Source organism: Triturus cristatus, chromosome 2_2, assembly GCF_964204655.1.
Source record: "Triturus cristatus chromosome 2_2, aTriCri1.1, whole genome shotgun sequence".
NCBI classification, from domain to species: Eukaryota; Metazoa; Chordata; class Amphibia; order Caudata; family Salamandridae; genus Triturus; species Triturus cristatus.
The window spans coordinates 1,043,984,794-1,044,001,095 of NC_140582.1; the positions used below are offsets into that span (position 1 = coordinate 1,043,984,794).

At 44.8% G+C, this 16,302-nt stretch overlaps 1 protein-coding gene across 20 annotated transcripts in view; it reads right to left on the minus strand.

Moving 5' to 3' along the window:
* ADD1 (adducin 1) overlaps positions 1-16,302 on the minus strand; it is a 573,879-nt gene that overhangs the window by 300,195 nt on the left and 257,382 nt on the right. For all 20 annotated transcript variants that reach the window (XM_085642521.1, XM_085642512.1, XM_085642520.1 and 17 more), the window contains one exon: positions 6,051-6,213. In XM_085642521.1, coding sequence (XP_085498647.1) covers positions 6,051-6,213 — 163 coding nt within the window. The remainder of the gene's footprint in view (positions 1-6,050; positions 6,214-16,302) is intronic.

Here is a 16,302-nt window from a genome sequence, read left to right on the forward strand (position 1 = left end):
TTCTTGAACATAATAACTATTTTCTGGAATAACTGCTATTCCTCGAGCAAAGCCCGTACCACCATGCAGCAGGAATTCTAGGCACGGTATTTTTGCTTCTTCATCACATGGTGTATGACATTTTGCATGAACTTTGAAAATAGTTAGATAGCTTCCGACTTTCATTGATTTCGCTTCTTGTGCATGGTTATCGAAAACCAAAATATCGATGGTCAGATTTCTAAGCTGGTGAATGATTTCAGGATCCCCTTCCACGCCACCATTTCCAACACACACCTTATGTGGATACTGGCATTTTGTGCCATCCCACACCTTGAGAAGAAATGAACAACTATCCACCTCTGCTTTACCCACAAGCTGGCACATGAGGTCGAAATATGTTGAAGGTTGAACGGCAGAAAGCATCACGGATGACCTGGACGAGGAAACCGGACTACATGCCCAGGTTCGTAATACTTCCACTGTGTTGTGGTCCTCTTCACAAAATCAAAACGTTTTACTGGAGGTTCGAGGAATTACGGGGGCTCCTGGAGTGCCATCAAAAACGACTGTTCAAAAGAAAAAATGTTTTTTTCTGCAACTCCGATGACGTTAATAACTCCCCCCTCTGCTCCGCCCCTCTGGAAATTGATGCCCTTGCCCACGACCAAAATGGCAGGTCCCGGTGCAATTCTGTATAAAGAATAGCTGGTTTTGCCCACACTTAACATGGCGACTAGCAGCTCCTCCCTCTTATAGTACATATTTTACAAGCACCAAACAAGGATTCCGCCCGAGCAGGAACCCTTAGACTTGTTGCCTCGTGCTTTAAGGGGCGTATGCTTTTTTCGAAGCAGTCATTCTAGTGGATCTGCAACGGATTACAATGCTAGATTCTGTTAATGCAGCAACACTAGGGGAAGAGCAGAGCTACCAACGAAAAGGCCGGCCAAAGGGGTGAGGACACTAGCTGGTCTGTACGTCAAAAGCACCGTTTACTGCCTGATTTGGTAACAGCCAATAGGAGGGAGAGTGTGCTGTAGGGCGGTGCAAGTCGTACTTGCGACCAGGCGAACTCTAGTTGGAATGAAGCTGTAATAGCCAATAGGAAGGAGGGGCGAGCTCTGGGGGTGGGTCGATGACTGCCAGGGTAGGCTGCGTTACACTAACGCAGGCTTCTGGGTTTGTTCCTGTCCTGTGCAGGCTCTGACAGCTGGAGGGGCCTCAGCCCTGCTAGGTGCGGGTTAGACGGTAAGGAACGCGTGGGGAACAGACACCTCGGGCTGGGGACATTTGGAACCCTGTAACTCTGAGTGTGAGCCACATACGCACAAGAATAAGGTGTTCCTTTGGCCGAAACTCAGAAGAGCCTCAACGATATCGAGTTGAAGTAGTTTATTACTCAGTAGGACGACACTCACAGGAGAACCACTGTGCGGAGCACACAGATGCAACTGACAAATACAACCGCCCCAACTGTCAACCAGAACGTCCAGCTCTCAACATTCCAGCTGACGTGAGCAAGCTCGCGCGAGGGAGGGTATCGCGCGAGGCCGGGGGGGGGGGGGGGGGGGGGGGGGGAGGCAAATAGGCAGAGATGGGATAAACACAACACATCTCTTCCCTTTGCAACAATTTGAAAGAACCGGGAAGGAGGGAAAGAAGAGGGTGGAATACAACAAGGAATGTCTATCTATTCGCATACGAAATCCTTGTATTTGCTTGGCTTGACTAATATGCGGCCATGTCTACTCGTGCTGGCCATTTCGCCTGTAGCTTCTTTTCCCATCTCTTGTTCTTGTTCAAACGCAGAGCTTCCTCTAGACTCGCAAGAGTTACTCATATCTTTGGTGAGGATATCGGACACCTCATCATCAAGTTCCTTAGCAACCTGATCTTCCACGGTGGTGATGTTACTGTCCTCAGGGGATGCCTCTGAGGCACTGGTGCTGAGGTCTCTGAGTTCCCCAATGGATTCGATGAGCTCATGTTCCTGTTCATCCTCAGTGGTATGATCAAGGGCATGTGACACTGTGCTATCCACTTCTTCCTCTGAATCTGACAACGCTAGGTGCAACCAACTATACATGTCTATAGTTTCCATATTGTCCTCCGCATCCTTGACTTCCCTTGCATCCATTTCTGGTTGTCCACTCTCCTTCCTGTGACAAACGGACAATGCAGAGGCATGCCAAACCTTCCCATCACTGAGGAGCGCAGAGTTACAGAACACCTTCTCTAACTTCAATGGCTCCGAAAATCTGTTCTGCCCTTTTATAATGTGTCCACTTCTTCTTACCCTTACGCTATCGCCTTCCTTGAGTTTTATTTGCTTGCAGTTGTGCTTGCTGTCATACTTCACTTTGCTCATGTCCTTCGCTTCTTGGATTCTCTTCCTGACGCTTTCCACTGACCATTCCGATTTTCTTGCTTCTTTGAGCCATCCAATATTGTCTTTAGAGATGGGTGTTCTTCCCCTCATAATCTCAAATGGGCTTATCAACGTCTTCTCACCAGGTGTGATCCTGTATCCCCAGACCATTTTGTTAACTTCCTTTCTCCAACATTTTCCGTTGTTGTTCGCTAGTTGGATAATGCCCTTTATTACTCTATTAAATCTTTCCACGGCACCATTGCCCGCGGGGTGGTACACTGAGGTGGTCTTGTGGGTAATACCATTCCTGATCACAAAACTCTTGAAAACCTCAGACAAGAACTGACTTCCGTTATCACTTACGATATATTTAGGTATGCCTTCTCTTGTGAAGATACTGTCCATGAACGTCACAATGTCTACAGCCTCCACCTTCCTGCAAACTTTTATCTCTGGCCACTTTGAGAAATGATCCACCAAGACCAGAATACTCAATGTTTCTTCCTGCCATTGGATCAGACCCATTATATCAATCCCAACGCGTTCCCAAGGCATGTTAGGACACTTCAAAAGTTGCAAAGGTGGTCTGAGAGTCATTTGTGTCTTATCCAAATTCACACATTGTGTGCAGTCTCTTACTGCCCTCTCAATTTGTATGTCGCACCCAGGCCACCAATACCAATTTTTTATTCTCTGCTTGGTTTTGTTAATGCCCAAGTGACCTTCATGGCAAATGTTGACAATTCTTTCCCTTAAGGTGACAGGAGGAACCATTTTACCCTGTCTGAACACAAAGTTGTTCTCCACCGACAACTCACTTCTCAATTCCCAGAAAGGTCTTAACTCGCTTTTCAGTTTCTTTTTCTCAGGCCAACCCTTCACAATAAGTTTACTGACTTCTTTAAGTGTCTCATCATTCTGACCTTCCTTGTTCCAATCTTCTTCTAGTATACTAGGGAACTCTTCATTTATGCTCGCTACGTAGAGCTCCTCTTCATCCACCCCTTTTTCCTCATTATGCAAAGGCAGTCTGCTTAAAAAATCAGCGACGACGTTCTTAGCTCCAGGTAAATACTGTACCTCATAGTTAAAATCCAAAAGCCTTATTGACAATCGTGCTAATCTTGGTGAAGCATTATACAACCCCTTCACTGTCATCACTTTCACAAGCGGTTTGTGGTCACACCGCAAAACAATTCTTCTTCCCCATATGTACTGCCGGAAATGTTCCATCCCCCACACACACGGCAAGGCCTCCCGCTCGATAACTGAGTACCTCTCCTCAGTGGGAGTTAAAGAGCGGGAAGCGAATGCAATGGTGGCCTCCTTGCCATCGCTCTCAATTTGTGTGAGGACGGCACCAATACCCTTGCCACTCGCATCCGTAGTGACTACACAGTCTAGTTTGGTGTCAAATCCCTTGAGGGGCGGTGCGTCACAAATTTCTTTTTTGAGCAATTTAAAACTTTCCTCACAGTCTTTAGACCATTCAAATGTATTCTTATTTTTCAAAAGCGTCCTTATATTATACGTTTTAGTAGAGAAATTCCTCACAAATTTGGAGTAGTACTCCACCAGTCCCAAAAATGCTCTCAATTCATCTTTATTCTGTGGAACTGGGGCATCCTTAATAGCCTTTATGAGTTCCTTCTTAGGTTTTATACCCTCTTGAGTAATTTCATGACCTAAATAGGGGACAGTTTTGTTGCTGAAACTGCATTTATGTTCTGCCGTCATGCCATTTTTTCCAAAATTTTCAGTACCACCAGCAACCTGTTGTCATGGTCTGACTGATCTCTCCCCATAATAAGAATGTCATCTTGGAAAATCAGCAATTTTTTGATCCCTTTGAACATTTCATGCATTAGTCTCTGGAATAACGCCGCTGCCGACGCCAATCCAAAGGGTACTCTTTTGAACCTGAAACAACCGAAAGGCGAAATAAAGGTGGTGAGGTGCCTACTATCCGGATGCAAGGGTACCTGGTGGTAGGCAGCAGCCAAGTCTATAGTGGAAAATACTGTCATGTTCTTTGTGAGTGACAACATCTCGTTAATTCTTGGAAGGGGATATTGGTCTACGAGAATGTTCTTATTCAAGTCGCGCAAATCAATACACAACCGCAATTTTCCGTTGGACCTTCTTGCGACCACCAAAGGTGCGACCCATTCTGAAGACTCCGTAGGTTCAATTAATGTAACCCCTTTGCCTTCACTCTTCATTTAAAGCTGTCTTCATGAAAAGCCCTCCGTTATCATTGGAAACTTCCGCCCACTCACCTATAGTTAGGAGCTCTTGCCACTTAATAAAGAACACTTGACCTATTAGCATGAAGAAGACCTTGATCATACACAGTGTACAAGAAGCCCCCTCTGTGCACGTTACTTACGGCCACAAAATTAAGAGCTTCTATTTTGCAACACACAGACCACAACATGGGCACCAGGAAGACACCACCGCCTTTCTCCGAGGCAAAACAGAAATGCCTCGGAGAAAGGCAGCGTCGTTTTCGGATTCGGGGGCGTGTTTTGCTGTTGTCTCCTCCTTGAGACTTCTTGCAAAAAACACCCCCCCGATCCGAAAAGGACGGGGCCTAATCTGAATGACTGACCTCTTCTCCAATGGCTGGCCAGCATTCAAGAGACCAGCCAATGGAGAACAGGGGAGAAGAGGGGCGGGTTCAAGCCCCTCTTCTCCAAGTCATTAAATCTCCGACTTCCGGTTCTGCCTTTCGGCAGACCGGACGTCCTCGACCTAAAAACCGGCCCCAGTGGCGCTGAGGCGCCGGCCCATCGAACGATGCCTGCCTTCCCAATCCGACCTGGGCAGGGGTGCGCTGTCTGCTGGGCTGTGTAGGGAGCCCGGGGGCCCTTCGTCCACAGACGGTGGCCTCGCTGGGGTGAGGTGAAGTTGTTCACTTCACGTCTCTTAGGGTTCAAGTGACTTTTGACGGCTCGTGCTTGGTCTGGTGTTGCCGAGGCAACTCCCCGGCGACAGGGCTCTGCCCAGGAACTCTCAGGCTTGTTTCCATCTCTACCGAAGACTAATCGATTTACAAATAAATAAGTACATTACCCAGTGTAGATAGTAGCTGCTTCCTATAAATTACGTTTTACTTATATTTAGAAACCAGGAAGTACCAAGGAAGTCAAATAGCTAAAAGTAAACATGATAAACGTATTCTGCACAATTCCAGAAATGCCGGCTTTCCCCATCAGCTAAAGCGCGCTTTATCTCCAATTCCAAGCTTGTTAAAATAAAGACCCTATCAATAAATAGGTTGATGTACACAGATTTGTATAACTGAGGGGTTGAGGCTGGCGCTGGTGTCCTTTCGGTGCTCATTTGCATCTAGAAACATTGTGGTAGCGATGGAGCGGCGGTGAGCTCTCAAAATAAAGCAGAACTACACTCTACTGCAGGACACTGGCAGAAAGGCATGATTAAAAAGAAGGGAGGTTGATTTAATCTAAAAATAAGTTACAATTCAAATTCACAACCGAAAACGACTAGTGCACTGCAGCACTTTCAAAATGCTCATCAACTAACACATTATGTAATTATGTAATCCTCTAACATCAACAAAAAACTAAACACAAACGTTGCAGATTATTGAACATTTAAAAAACGCCCTCCAAAACACTCTATAGGATACTTGTTGCTTCACTGCTGTGTGTGAACCATGCAGCGCACTCACTCATGTTGATGGAAGCCATGCCGCACTGCGGGGCTGCCGGGTACACATTCGGCACGCTGGTGGTCATGAAATCTGCAATCTGTTGCAAAGCCAGCAGACCAGCCGGGTTCTTGCCCTTCTTGAACTGGTCCTGAATCATGGACTCCAGCTCATCACAAAAAGCCTGAAATAGAGTAAAACAGAGTGAAATCTCTCTCAGTGACGGGAGGCGCGGGATCAGAACTTTCAGACGTTGTTGTAAGAGATCTCCAGGGCTACAATGTGCGCCTTCTCTGCCGCATAGCGTGTTTCACAAAATCACAGCTCAGACAAATTCAATAATAATTACAAAGTTATAAAATGTTTCTTTCAATGGCAAAAAATAAGAAATCCCAGAATGCATCCCCATAAACGACTGTTTCAAAGTCCATCCCTACAATCAGTACATCTCATAAAAGGCATGCAGAATGGGGTGCGGTGCATCTTCCTGGGAGGCAAATCAATTCCAGGACAGTAATGAAACACCACACTATACTTCAGAGCGCAGCCCCCCTCAATTCTATGTACACAAGGAATAGGACCAAGGGAAACACAATAAATGAGCTTTTAGAAAAGGGGTCCCACCAACCTATATTTCATTCGCAACTGAATAAATCCAACAGAACCAGACCACACTATGTTTTTTGTTAATATATAGCATGCTACTTTGCCATATTTTGTTTATTTTTTAATACTTTTTTCATCTTTTACAAAAAATCCATTGTACAGTATTTATTACAAAACAGATGCACATTTTACAAATTCATCAAAAAATTTAAAATGCTCAGACTTCAAAACACCACTCCTACACTCGACCTATGTCACACACTCCACTTACATCCCATTCACACCACAAATCATTCACTCATCATACACCAATGCGGAGATAGATTTTTTCCTAAAAACAATAGTAATGAAACACAAAGCAAGGAAAACTGTACTTACCCATTACATGCTGGCACTATCCCTGCAATCTAGTGTTGGCCGAGGATACCAAGTTTTTATTAGAAAAATAAATTTTGGCTTCGAGGTAACTCGTGATACCGCCCCCGAAACCTACAATGCATCGGGACACAGACTCCAACTAAGATTCTGTTCCCCCCCACTGACAAGGGTAAGTAGGTGTGTAGTGGTGAATTAGTAAAGTATGTGTAGCTAGCAGAGTAAAATGTATACAGAAGCACTGTTAATGAAACGTCTCCCATCTGGGGAGTTGGGTAGGCGCATGTATCCATAGCACTAAAAGCAGAAAATTGATTGCCACATGTAAGTAGTGTTTCCTGTTTGCAGCATGTGCTGCTGTAGATTTATTTATTTATTTATTTATAAAGTTTGATATAGCGCGAACGTGACCCAAGCGGGTATCAGAGCGCTTTACATCTGTACAGAGGTAAAAACAGAGTTGCAGGTAAATAACAACGAGAAGCAGGGTACTGTACACGATAGAGGAACAGTAAAATATGCAGGAGGAAATAATGTAGCATATACGAGCAACAAACCAACAGCAGTTGAGCACAAAAGAACGGAGTGGGAATAGTCATTGGAGTTAGGTCACGTGCGCAGCCCCTGAAGATCATTACTTAGAATACGCAAGGCATGAATGACCAGCAAAAGGCGAGGTTGAGCATGCCATACCTGAAGCACCAAGGGGCAGACATTTGCTTTCTTCAGGAAGTACACCTGACCAAACATACTGCTGTGTGTTTGCAGGCGGGCTGGATTGGCGAGCAACATGTGCCGCGCTATTCTAATTATGCAAGGGGGGGGTGCGATTCTCATTAGGATGGGGCTGCACTGGTGCACGCCAGTGGCGGCCGCTCTATTCGGGCGTTGGAGCGCCGCCCCACTGCTTTCTCGCAGCGCGAGAAGCAGAAAATAAAATGGTATTTAAAATACCATTTTATTTTCTGCTTCTCGCGCTGCAAGAAAGCAGACGGCAGGGGTATGACTGTTTGGGGGCAGGAGGGAGCCTATGCCGGATTGGGGGCGGGCGGTGGGCGGGTGGAGGAGTGGCTTCCACCATTCTGTGTGCCCGGGCTGCTTGGTCGGACCCAGGGCCGACCAAAGCAGTCGTGCTCATTCTACATTTTCTCTATATAGGCTGCATGCAGCCTACATAGAGAAAATGGTGTCCCTACTGGTGCCCGGCTGGGCGCCGTCCGGGACTCTGTGCCAATCACAACGCTGCTGTTGCAGCGTTGTGATTGGCTTCCAGGAGGGGAGGGAGCTGCAGCATGCCTGTTCATGAACTTCCTGTTCAGAGCGCGGGGACCCGGCCCAGGAGCAGAGGCGACGCGAACAGACAGGTACGTTTAATTTTAATTTTAAACTCCCCCTGCGCATATTGCGATCCAGGACTGAGCAAAGATAAAGGACACATGACGGCTATAACTTAGCAGCACAAACCCTGCATGCTTGTTCAATAACGGCCTCAGGCGTTACTCCAAAGCACACAAAAACATGAAATAAAAAACACTACACCGCATACACGTGTGTAGAAGTTTGAAAAGTGTTCCTCCGACAATTGTATTACTTCTACAGTAGTAGTAGTAAACAATAATGGAGTTACGCTTTGGGCTAGGAAAATTTGATCGACACAAATGGAACTAGAAATACGTTATTTTTTAGTAATCCCTTTTAAAACGTGTAAAGCGTGTTCTTTTCTCTTTCTCTTTTGTCACAGAAATCATTAGTGCGCGTAGTAAATTGCTTGGGGTTGGATATGCGGAGTCTGTTAAACGCTCCTTTCAAGACCAGCATGACGTAGATCGCTCCAACAACAGGTGGTCCCGGGTACCCATAGCTGGTCGGTGTCCGCCGCTCTCCTTAGCAAGGTGTTTGTGGGGAGCTGCAATATTGGTTTGGAATTTGAAAAGCCCACAGGGTCTCCAGAAGTTGGCGGCGTCATTATCTGACGTGCGAGAGCCAATGGCTCGAGAGGGCCTTATTTGCACTTCACTTCGCACAGAACCCACTCCCCACCCAAGGACACTCTGCACCAAAGACAACACATGACTATGAAAGTTCTGCTTTCAGAAAATGCCTACTCCTTAGAAGTAATTACAGTGTGGGCTGCGTGTCTTCACGAACAGCAGCAATGCCGGAGCCTGGCGGAGATCCAAAAAGTAGGCAGCGTGCCCACTGTGCGCGGGTAACGCACTCTGTACCTCCAAGAAATTCTGATCTCTGCTGCAACAGTGGGTTCGCTGGAATGGAATTTTAAGGCAGGGCGTACATATTGGGCTCCAGATAAAACTGGAGGGGCCACCTGCCAAGGATGGATGTACTTAACCGGATGATATATATGTACATATATACACATACACATGTATGTATTTTAGACAGTCACACATACTTACTAAGTCAGCTTTGAACGTTTTAAGCAGACTGCTTCGGAATGAAATGTGGTCGGACACAGTACGCCAAGGTGCAACTTTTTGTTGTAAAACTTTAGTATGCGATGTAGCAACGCCCGAAACATTTCACTGCATGATCCTTGCCCATCATGCCCTGCGCTCCATGCGATCACCCTAAAGACATAGACCAACATTGGCACCGCAATCATCAGAAATAGGATAATATAAAAAAAAAAAAAACACCGTGCTTTTATGAGATAAAAATCATTTGCCTTTACCACTGCAGTTTCTAAAACGCTGGATAAAGCACTGCTAAATGCTGTGATGGAACATAACTCTGTAATATTGTGAAATGTACGAGTGTCACACTTACCAGCCAACAAACAAAACATAACTCACAGCTTTAATTCAGGAGGTGACTGGGAAAGATACAATCCAGCAATCCAGATTTATGCCCGTAATAAAAACTCATCAACTACCTTTGTTAAAATTGAGGCCATGCTTCTGTCGAAGCTAAAACACGTCGTGCAAAATGGATCAGAAATGAATGATGCTGGATAAATGTGAGTAGATCTTGATTTGTAGACATTCTTTGGATGTCAGGCAAATCAGTTGTTAGAGCCTTAACCCTTGGAAACTGTGCCCGTATACTTTCACCTGTGGACTTTGGGGAGAGAAGCTTGGCCGTTGGGCGTGCAAGGTGTTCCCTGACACTCCCTCTCGTCGTTGCTGCTGCAGTCCTTGGTCGCAGCGCACGGGAAGCGGAGGCAGCAGACTACAGCCCCCAGAAGCCCCATCAGCGGCCCCGCCCCAAACCAAACACGCTTCCGCGCCCGGAGGCGCTCAAAAGCGATAGGCTTCCTCCGCGTCGCGGAGACACGCGCAGGGCTAAGCCCGGGCAAAGGGCGGGCCCTCAGAGGCCGATTGAGGCTGGGCTGGGACTACCCTCTTTATTTCTGGGCTTAAGAAACTGAATGCTGCTTTGCTGGGGGTGATTTAGGCGTGGTACTGTTGTGAAGAAACTGTGGGTGTCGATGTTAGGCGGCCTGTTGTGTTTATATGCTTTTTTATTTTTAAATTAACATGTCGAAAATGAATACCAAAACAAGTAAAAGGGTAGCAGGCATGGGGACTTTGGATAGCTACTTAAAACAGGCTGAATCAGCCGTTGTAAAAGAAATAGCTTCGGTTGAACGTAGATTGTCCTTAGAACCGATTAGACAAACAGCTTCTGTATCACCCCCAATGGTTTTTGCCTCTAGTGATGTACCTCCGGATGCTGCTCATCCTTGTACGATTTCAAATGGGTCAATTGTTGACGATACTCCAATGATTATCTCTGCACCTTTACCTATAATGAGCTCAGCCCCTTCCCCTGTGGCCATTCGCACACGACAGTCGAGAGCTAGATCTGATTTGACGTCTAGCGGTGGTAAAATTGTCTTCTGGAAAAGAAAGGCTAAGAATAACCCACAGGGCAGCCGGAAACAGGCAAAATTCTCTAGAATCAGTAACTCTGCATCTAGGTTGGCCCAGGTTAAAGCTAGCGTCCCCCAATCAGTTAGAGAGGCACTGGGAGAGGGAACAAATGATCGCATTAATTTGGGCCCTGAGAAGGTTAGTGAAAATTCAAGGTCAGAGTTTGTGACGATATTAGATGCCAGTCTCAAGTTACTTACTTTACCCCTAATGGCCACTTTGAAGCGAATAGAGGATCGCATCACTAAAATTGAATCACACCTTAACATTAAGGGCTCAAAAACTGGGCCAAGTACTTCGGTAGTTGACTCATTGAATGTGTGCACGGCCTCAGTTAGTAATCTGCTGGATTCTATGATTACCCCACTCCAACAACCAGCACTTCCTATTACTACTTCTGGCATAGGTTCTAGTATCCTACCCCCAGCGCAAAAAGCCCTGGAAATAGTCCGGGGTAAGGAAACGTGTACACAGAACCCAGGGGGGAGGTTATGTTCCCCAGCATAGCCTGTTGGGAGGGACCTGTCATTACACTTACCAGCAGAGGCATGTCCTTACTCAATCATCTTAGCTAATGTCCCAAAGCTGATGGATGGGAAACGGGAGCATTGGACCTCCCTAAAAAACTAGGCCCTCCACTATCTTTCGAATAAAACAGTTTTGGGGCAACACCTTGATAGCAACTTCTTGATGATTAGAAGGGTTCCGTGGGTGGGCAAGACAAACAAGAGTTTAGATGGTGATTGTATTGTCATAAGTTTTAGATCACCTAGGTTGGTCGATGACATATTGAGGCAGGCTGGTTCAGTGAGAATTCAACAGGAGTATGTTAATGTTCTTCCTTTGGGTTTCTTTTACCCCCCATCTTATAACAGGATGACGTTTAATGACCACCCCAAGAGAAATGGCCTTTTTGAATATGCTGTCCCAGTCTCTAATAGGTTTACCGCCTTTTCCAATTTAGATGAAAATGAGTCACTAGGGACACAGGAAGAAATCATTGTCTCTGACACCCGGATTGCCGCTCCTGATGTAGTGACATTGGTAAATAATGACCCTAGTATAGTCGGGTCTGACCAGGGGCCGTTGGGCCCACTAACAAAATTGGTTACCTGGAACATAGCTGGTCTGAAAAATAAAATAGATGATCCAGCATGGAGAGAACTTATAGGTTCCGGAGATGTCATAGGTCTTCAAGAAACCTGGGATACAGAGAACACCCGGACTATTGATGGGTATACAAGTTTCTTTGTGTCTGCGGAATCGTCTAACATGGGGAGGGCAAAGGGTGGGCTGGCCACATTGATTTCTGCAAGTATCCCTGGCTTGCAGACTCAATTAGACACGGGTTCACGGAACTGTTTGGCAGTTCAAATCTCCCTTAATGGGGGAAGTGATATTTTAATTGTCAATTTTTATAATTCTTATCATAGAGATGCCACGACTGAACACCTGACCGCATTAAATCGTTTTTTGGTCAAGTACAAGGAGGACAACGAAAATAATGGTTTCATCATTATCATGGGTGATTTTAACATTCACGGATGTCCTGAAAAATGTTTATCCTCAGACCCTTTAGGTCCGATAGAGCAGGGGGTGGCCCACTTCGAACATTCAGTACAGGGTGACCTCCTGGAAACAACTCTGGCTGATTATGGCCTGTTACTCCCATCTATGGCGGATGAGAAAATACCCACATTTAAAGGGAATGGCAAACATTCAGTGATTGATTATATTTTTGTCAGTACAGCATTGGGGGATAGGATTAATGGTTACACAGCTATTTGGACACATTTTAGTGACCATAATCCCGTGGCCCTCACTATGTCTGACCTCTTCATAAAGCCTGTTACAGCCCATGATAGAATGGATAAATCCAATATCCATCCTACAGACCAGGACCGTAGGATTAGATGGAATAAAGTACTTCCTGGCGATATTTTCCTTAACCTAAAAAGGAAGGTTGGTTCCGAGTTGAATATGTGCCTGGACTTAGAAGCAGGGAACGAGGAAGTCTTAGGGGCGTATTCTGTAATCTGCTCACAGATCTCAGCAGACCTTCGATGTTCTGTTAAGGTTAAGGATAAGGCTGAGTTGGGATGGTTTGACAAAAACTGCTCATTGGTGAACAGAAAGTTGAAGGCAGCCCTGAACTGCAAACCAGTGAACCGGACCATCGTAGCCCAGTTAAGGAAAGAATATACTAAAACCCTGGAAAGTAGGAAAAAGAAGATCCGGGAGGACACGTGGGTAGAACTATCTTCCGTGGACGTCCTCCGAAACAGTGCTAAGTTCTGGTCCGTGGTTAACAAGCCATTCTTTCGTGATCCTTGTAATGATCAATTAGATTGTGGTATCGGGGAACAGCTGTGGTGCTCCCATTTTAAGTCAGTCTATGAAGTGGGAAAAAATGGGGAGTTGAATATTCCTCTCCCCAGCATGAACCCATATACTTTAACGGTTACTAAGAGTGAGGTGGCTGAGGCCATCGGAAAGATGACAAGTAATAAGGTTCCAGGTCCCGATGGCGTTCCAGAGGACCTTTTTAAATCAGACATTGAGACTTGGTCTATAGTTTTAATGAATGTTTTAATAGGGTATGTGTTGCAGGTATTCCGGACACTTGGTTCGAATCTGTGATCATACCCATTTTTAAGAAAGGTAGCAGGGGGGGGATCCTAGTTGTTACCGCCCTATCTCCCTTATTGACTCAGCAGTGAAAGTTCTGGGGCGAGTGGTCTTGGGTAAATTAACAGATTGGCTGGAAGATACCAATACCCTTTCTTGTTTACAGTATGGGTTCCGAAAGGGTCGTGGCACCATAGACCAAAGCCTGAATCTTCACCTATTAATAGGTAAATACACCATAGCCAAGAAAGGGACGTTATATCTTGCCTTTATGGACTTGTCCTCGGCTTTCGACCGAGTGAATCGGTCGAAATTGTGGGGACTACTCCTCAAGTGTGGCTTAGATGAAAATATTGTGTATTTCCTAGCGGATTTACACAGAGACCTTACCGCTAGTTAGATTCGACCGTTTGGGTAACTGTACGGGTAAGATCGGAATCACTAATGGCGTTAGGCAGGGCTGTATTTTAGCCCCCCTGCTTTTTACTCTTTATATTAATGATTTGGGCACTGCTTTAACCGAGTCGTGTAAGGACATCCCAAGGGCGGGCAAGTATTCCATCCCTGCATTATTATATGCAGATGACGCCGCCTTGTTAGCACGTACAGCAGTGGGGCTGCAAAGTCTTTTAGATACATTTGCTGATTTTATGAAAAGACTTGATCTAAGCGTGAATCTTGCTAAATCCCATGTTATGATTGTAGGCTGCAAACCCAAGAGACCTAAGACTATGCTCTGCGAAGGGCATGTATTATCTCGAGTTACTAGATTCCCATATTTGGGGGTTATCTTTGATGAGAAGTCCACTTGGGCCCCTCAATTAGCAGCTAAACGCAATGCCTTTGCTAGGTCAATTTCAGCCGTCTTGGATTTTGCGCGTAAACTGGGGGTGAAGCCTATGCAGGCTATGTTGAATATCTACGTAGCTAAATGTATTTCCATAGCTATGTATGGTGCTGACTTGTGGGGTTTTAAAAACGTTAAGAATCTACAGGTGGTAGAGGATAAGTTTCTTAAATCCATTTTGTCCCTTCCTCAGACAACCCCCGGTTATTTCGTGCACCAAGAATGTGGGATAGATTATCTAGCAGATCGGATAGCTTTAGCCCCATTATTAAAATGGCTATCAATTTGGTTAAATCCTGAACTTGAGCTAAACCGTGAAATCATAAAAGATTGTTTATACCTTGAGCACGGCAAAGCTATTCCCTGGTTAAACTATGTTAAGAACTTAACCAGTGAAATAGGTCGCCCAGAATTATTCGACCAACTAAGTAATTTATTAAAGGGGGATGCAAAATGGGTGAAAGACATACATAAGCAGCGGACAATGCTAGCCAGGGAAGAAAAGGAGCTACTCAAACCTACAGTAAAGGCTCATCAGTTAGTAATTACTTCTAGCAGTATCGAACCATACTTGGTCATAGTTAATAACATGAACCACCGTTTTTTACTGACCAGGTTTAGACTGAATAAATACCATCTTCTGCTCACTGAATCCCCAGGGTGGACGAAGGAGAGGGATTTGGAGATCTGTTCTTGTGACAGATTCTCCATCAAGGATACTGCGCATTTTATCTTCTTTTGCAAACATTTGTCCCCTATCCGTAAAAAGTTTATTATCCCCCTTATTAAAAATAAAGGATTTAGACAAGTCAAACCTGCTCTTTTGTATCTCCAGTTGTTGGGTTCTACCTGGGAGATATTTAATATAGCTAATTTCCTGGCTATTTCGATGAGATTAAGGAAACAAATCATGTGGATATAGTGTTGAAAATGATTAATTCATGAACTTTAATTAAGTCTCATTTATACTATTTTCTTAACATATTTGTAAATGTCTATTTTTAATGTTATTTATAATGTATGTATTTGGTGTATCACACTTTTATGGTTTTTGTTATGAACCGAATAAAGTAATCTTGACTGACTGACTGACTGACTGACAGTTGTTAGTCTCCGAAAATAACATTTGCTTTCTTGGCTTTTCCAACACGAGCAAAGGCGCCATTCTTAATCACAAAATGGTAGCTGTAACTTGTCCCCAAACGGCCTCAAACTGTGTAAATACACGGAGCTGCATTTCACTGGGCAATTAGATTGTTTCAACTGGCCCCTGTCAGATGTACAAGTGGTAAATGTTTATTCCGGTCATCTGCAGAAGGATTTTGTCTCTACCGGTTAAATGCATCATAATAAAAAGATAAAAAATGAAAATAAAAGAATTGAGTTGTAAATTGGGCAGAAGCCAGTGGTTTGAATAATATAATGTGTTTGCCTTTTGGATGCTCAGTGATGGCTTAACAAACAAGCATTGGCATAGCCAATATGTCTCGCCTTTGGGCCCTTATAAGTGTTTAGCCATGCAGCCATGCAACAGTTGCATAACTAAATACTTATAAGGTCCCAAACGCGAGACCTATTGGCTATGCCAAGCGGCCACGCACATGCACTGTAGCTCTAGGCTGGCCTGGTAGCACTTTTTGGAGCCCTCTCAATAAGTCTCGCCAGACCAGCGCATGCGCTGGGTCAGGCGAGACCTAAAAAGGTTGATGCACACTTTGATTCAAAGGACTCATAAGGATCACTAAAGCATGATGAAATTAAGCCACATTTCAGCAAAAGTCCTGAACAATCAGGATTTAAAAAAATATATTTTTTAGTAGTTTGACTTTTACAAGCACGTCGTGCCTCCCAAGTTCTAGTTTTCAGGAATGTGGGAAAATAATTTGGATAAAAAGAATATATATCAATATAGTTTGCATCCGTA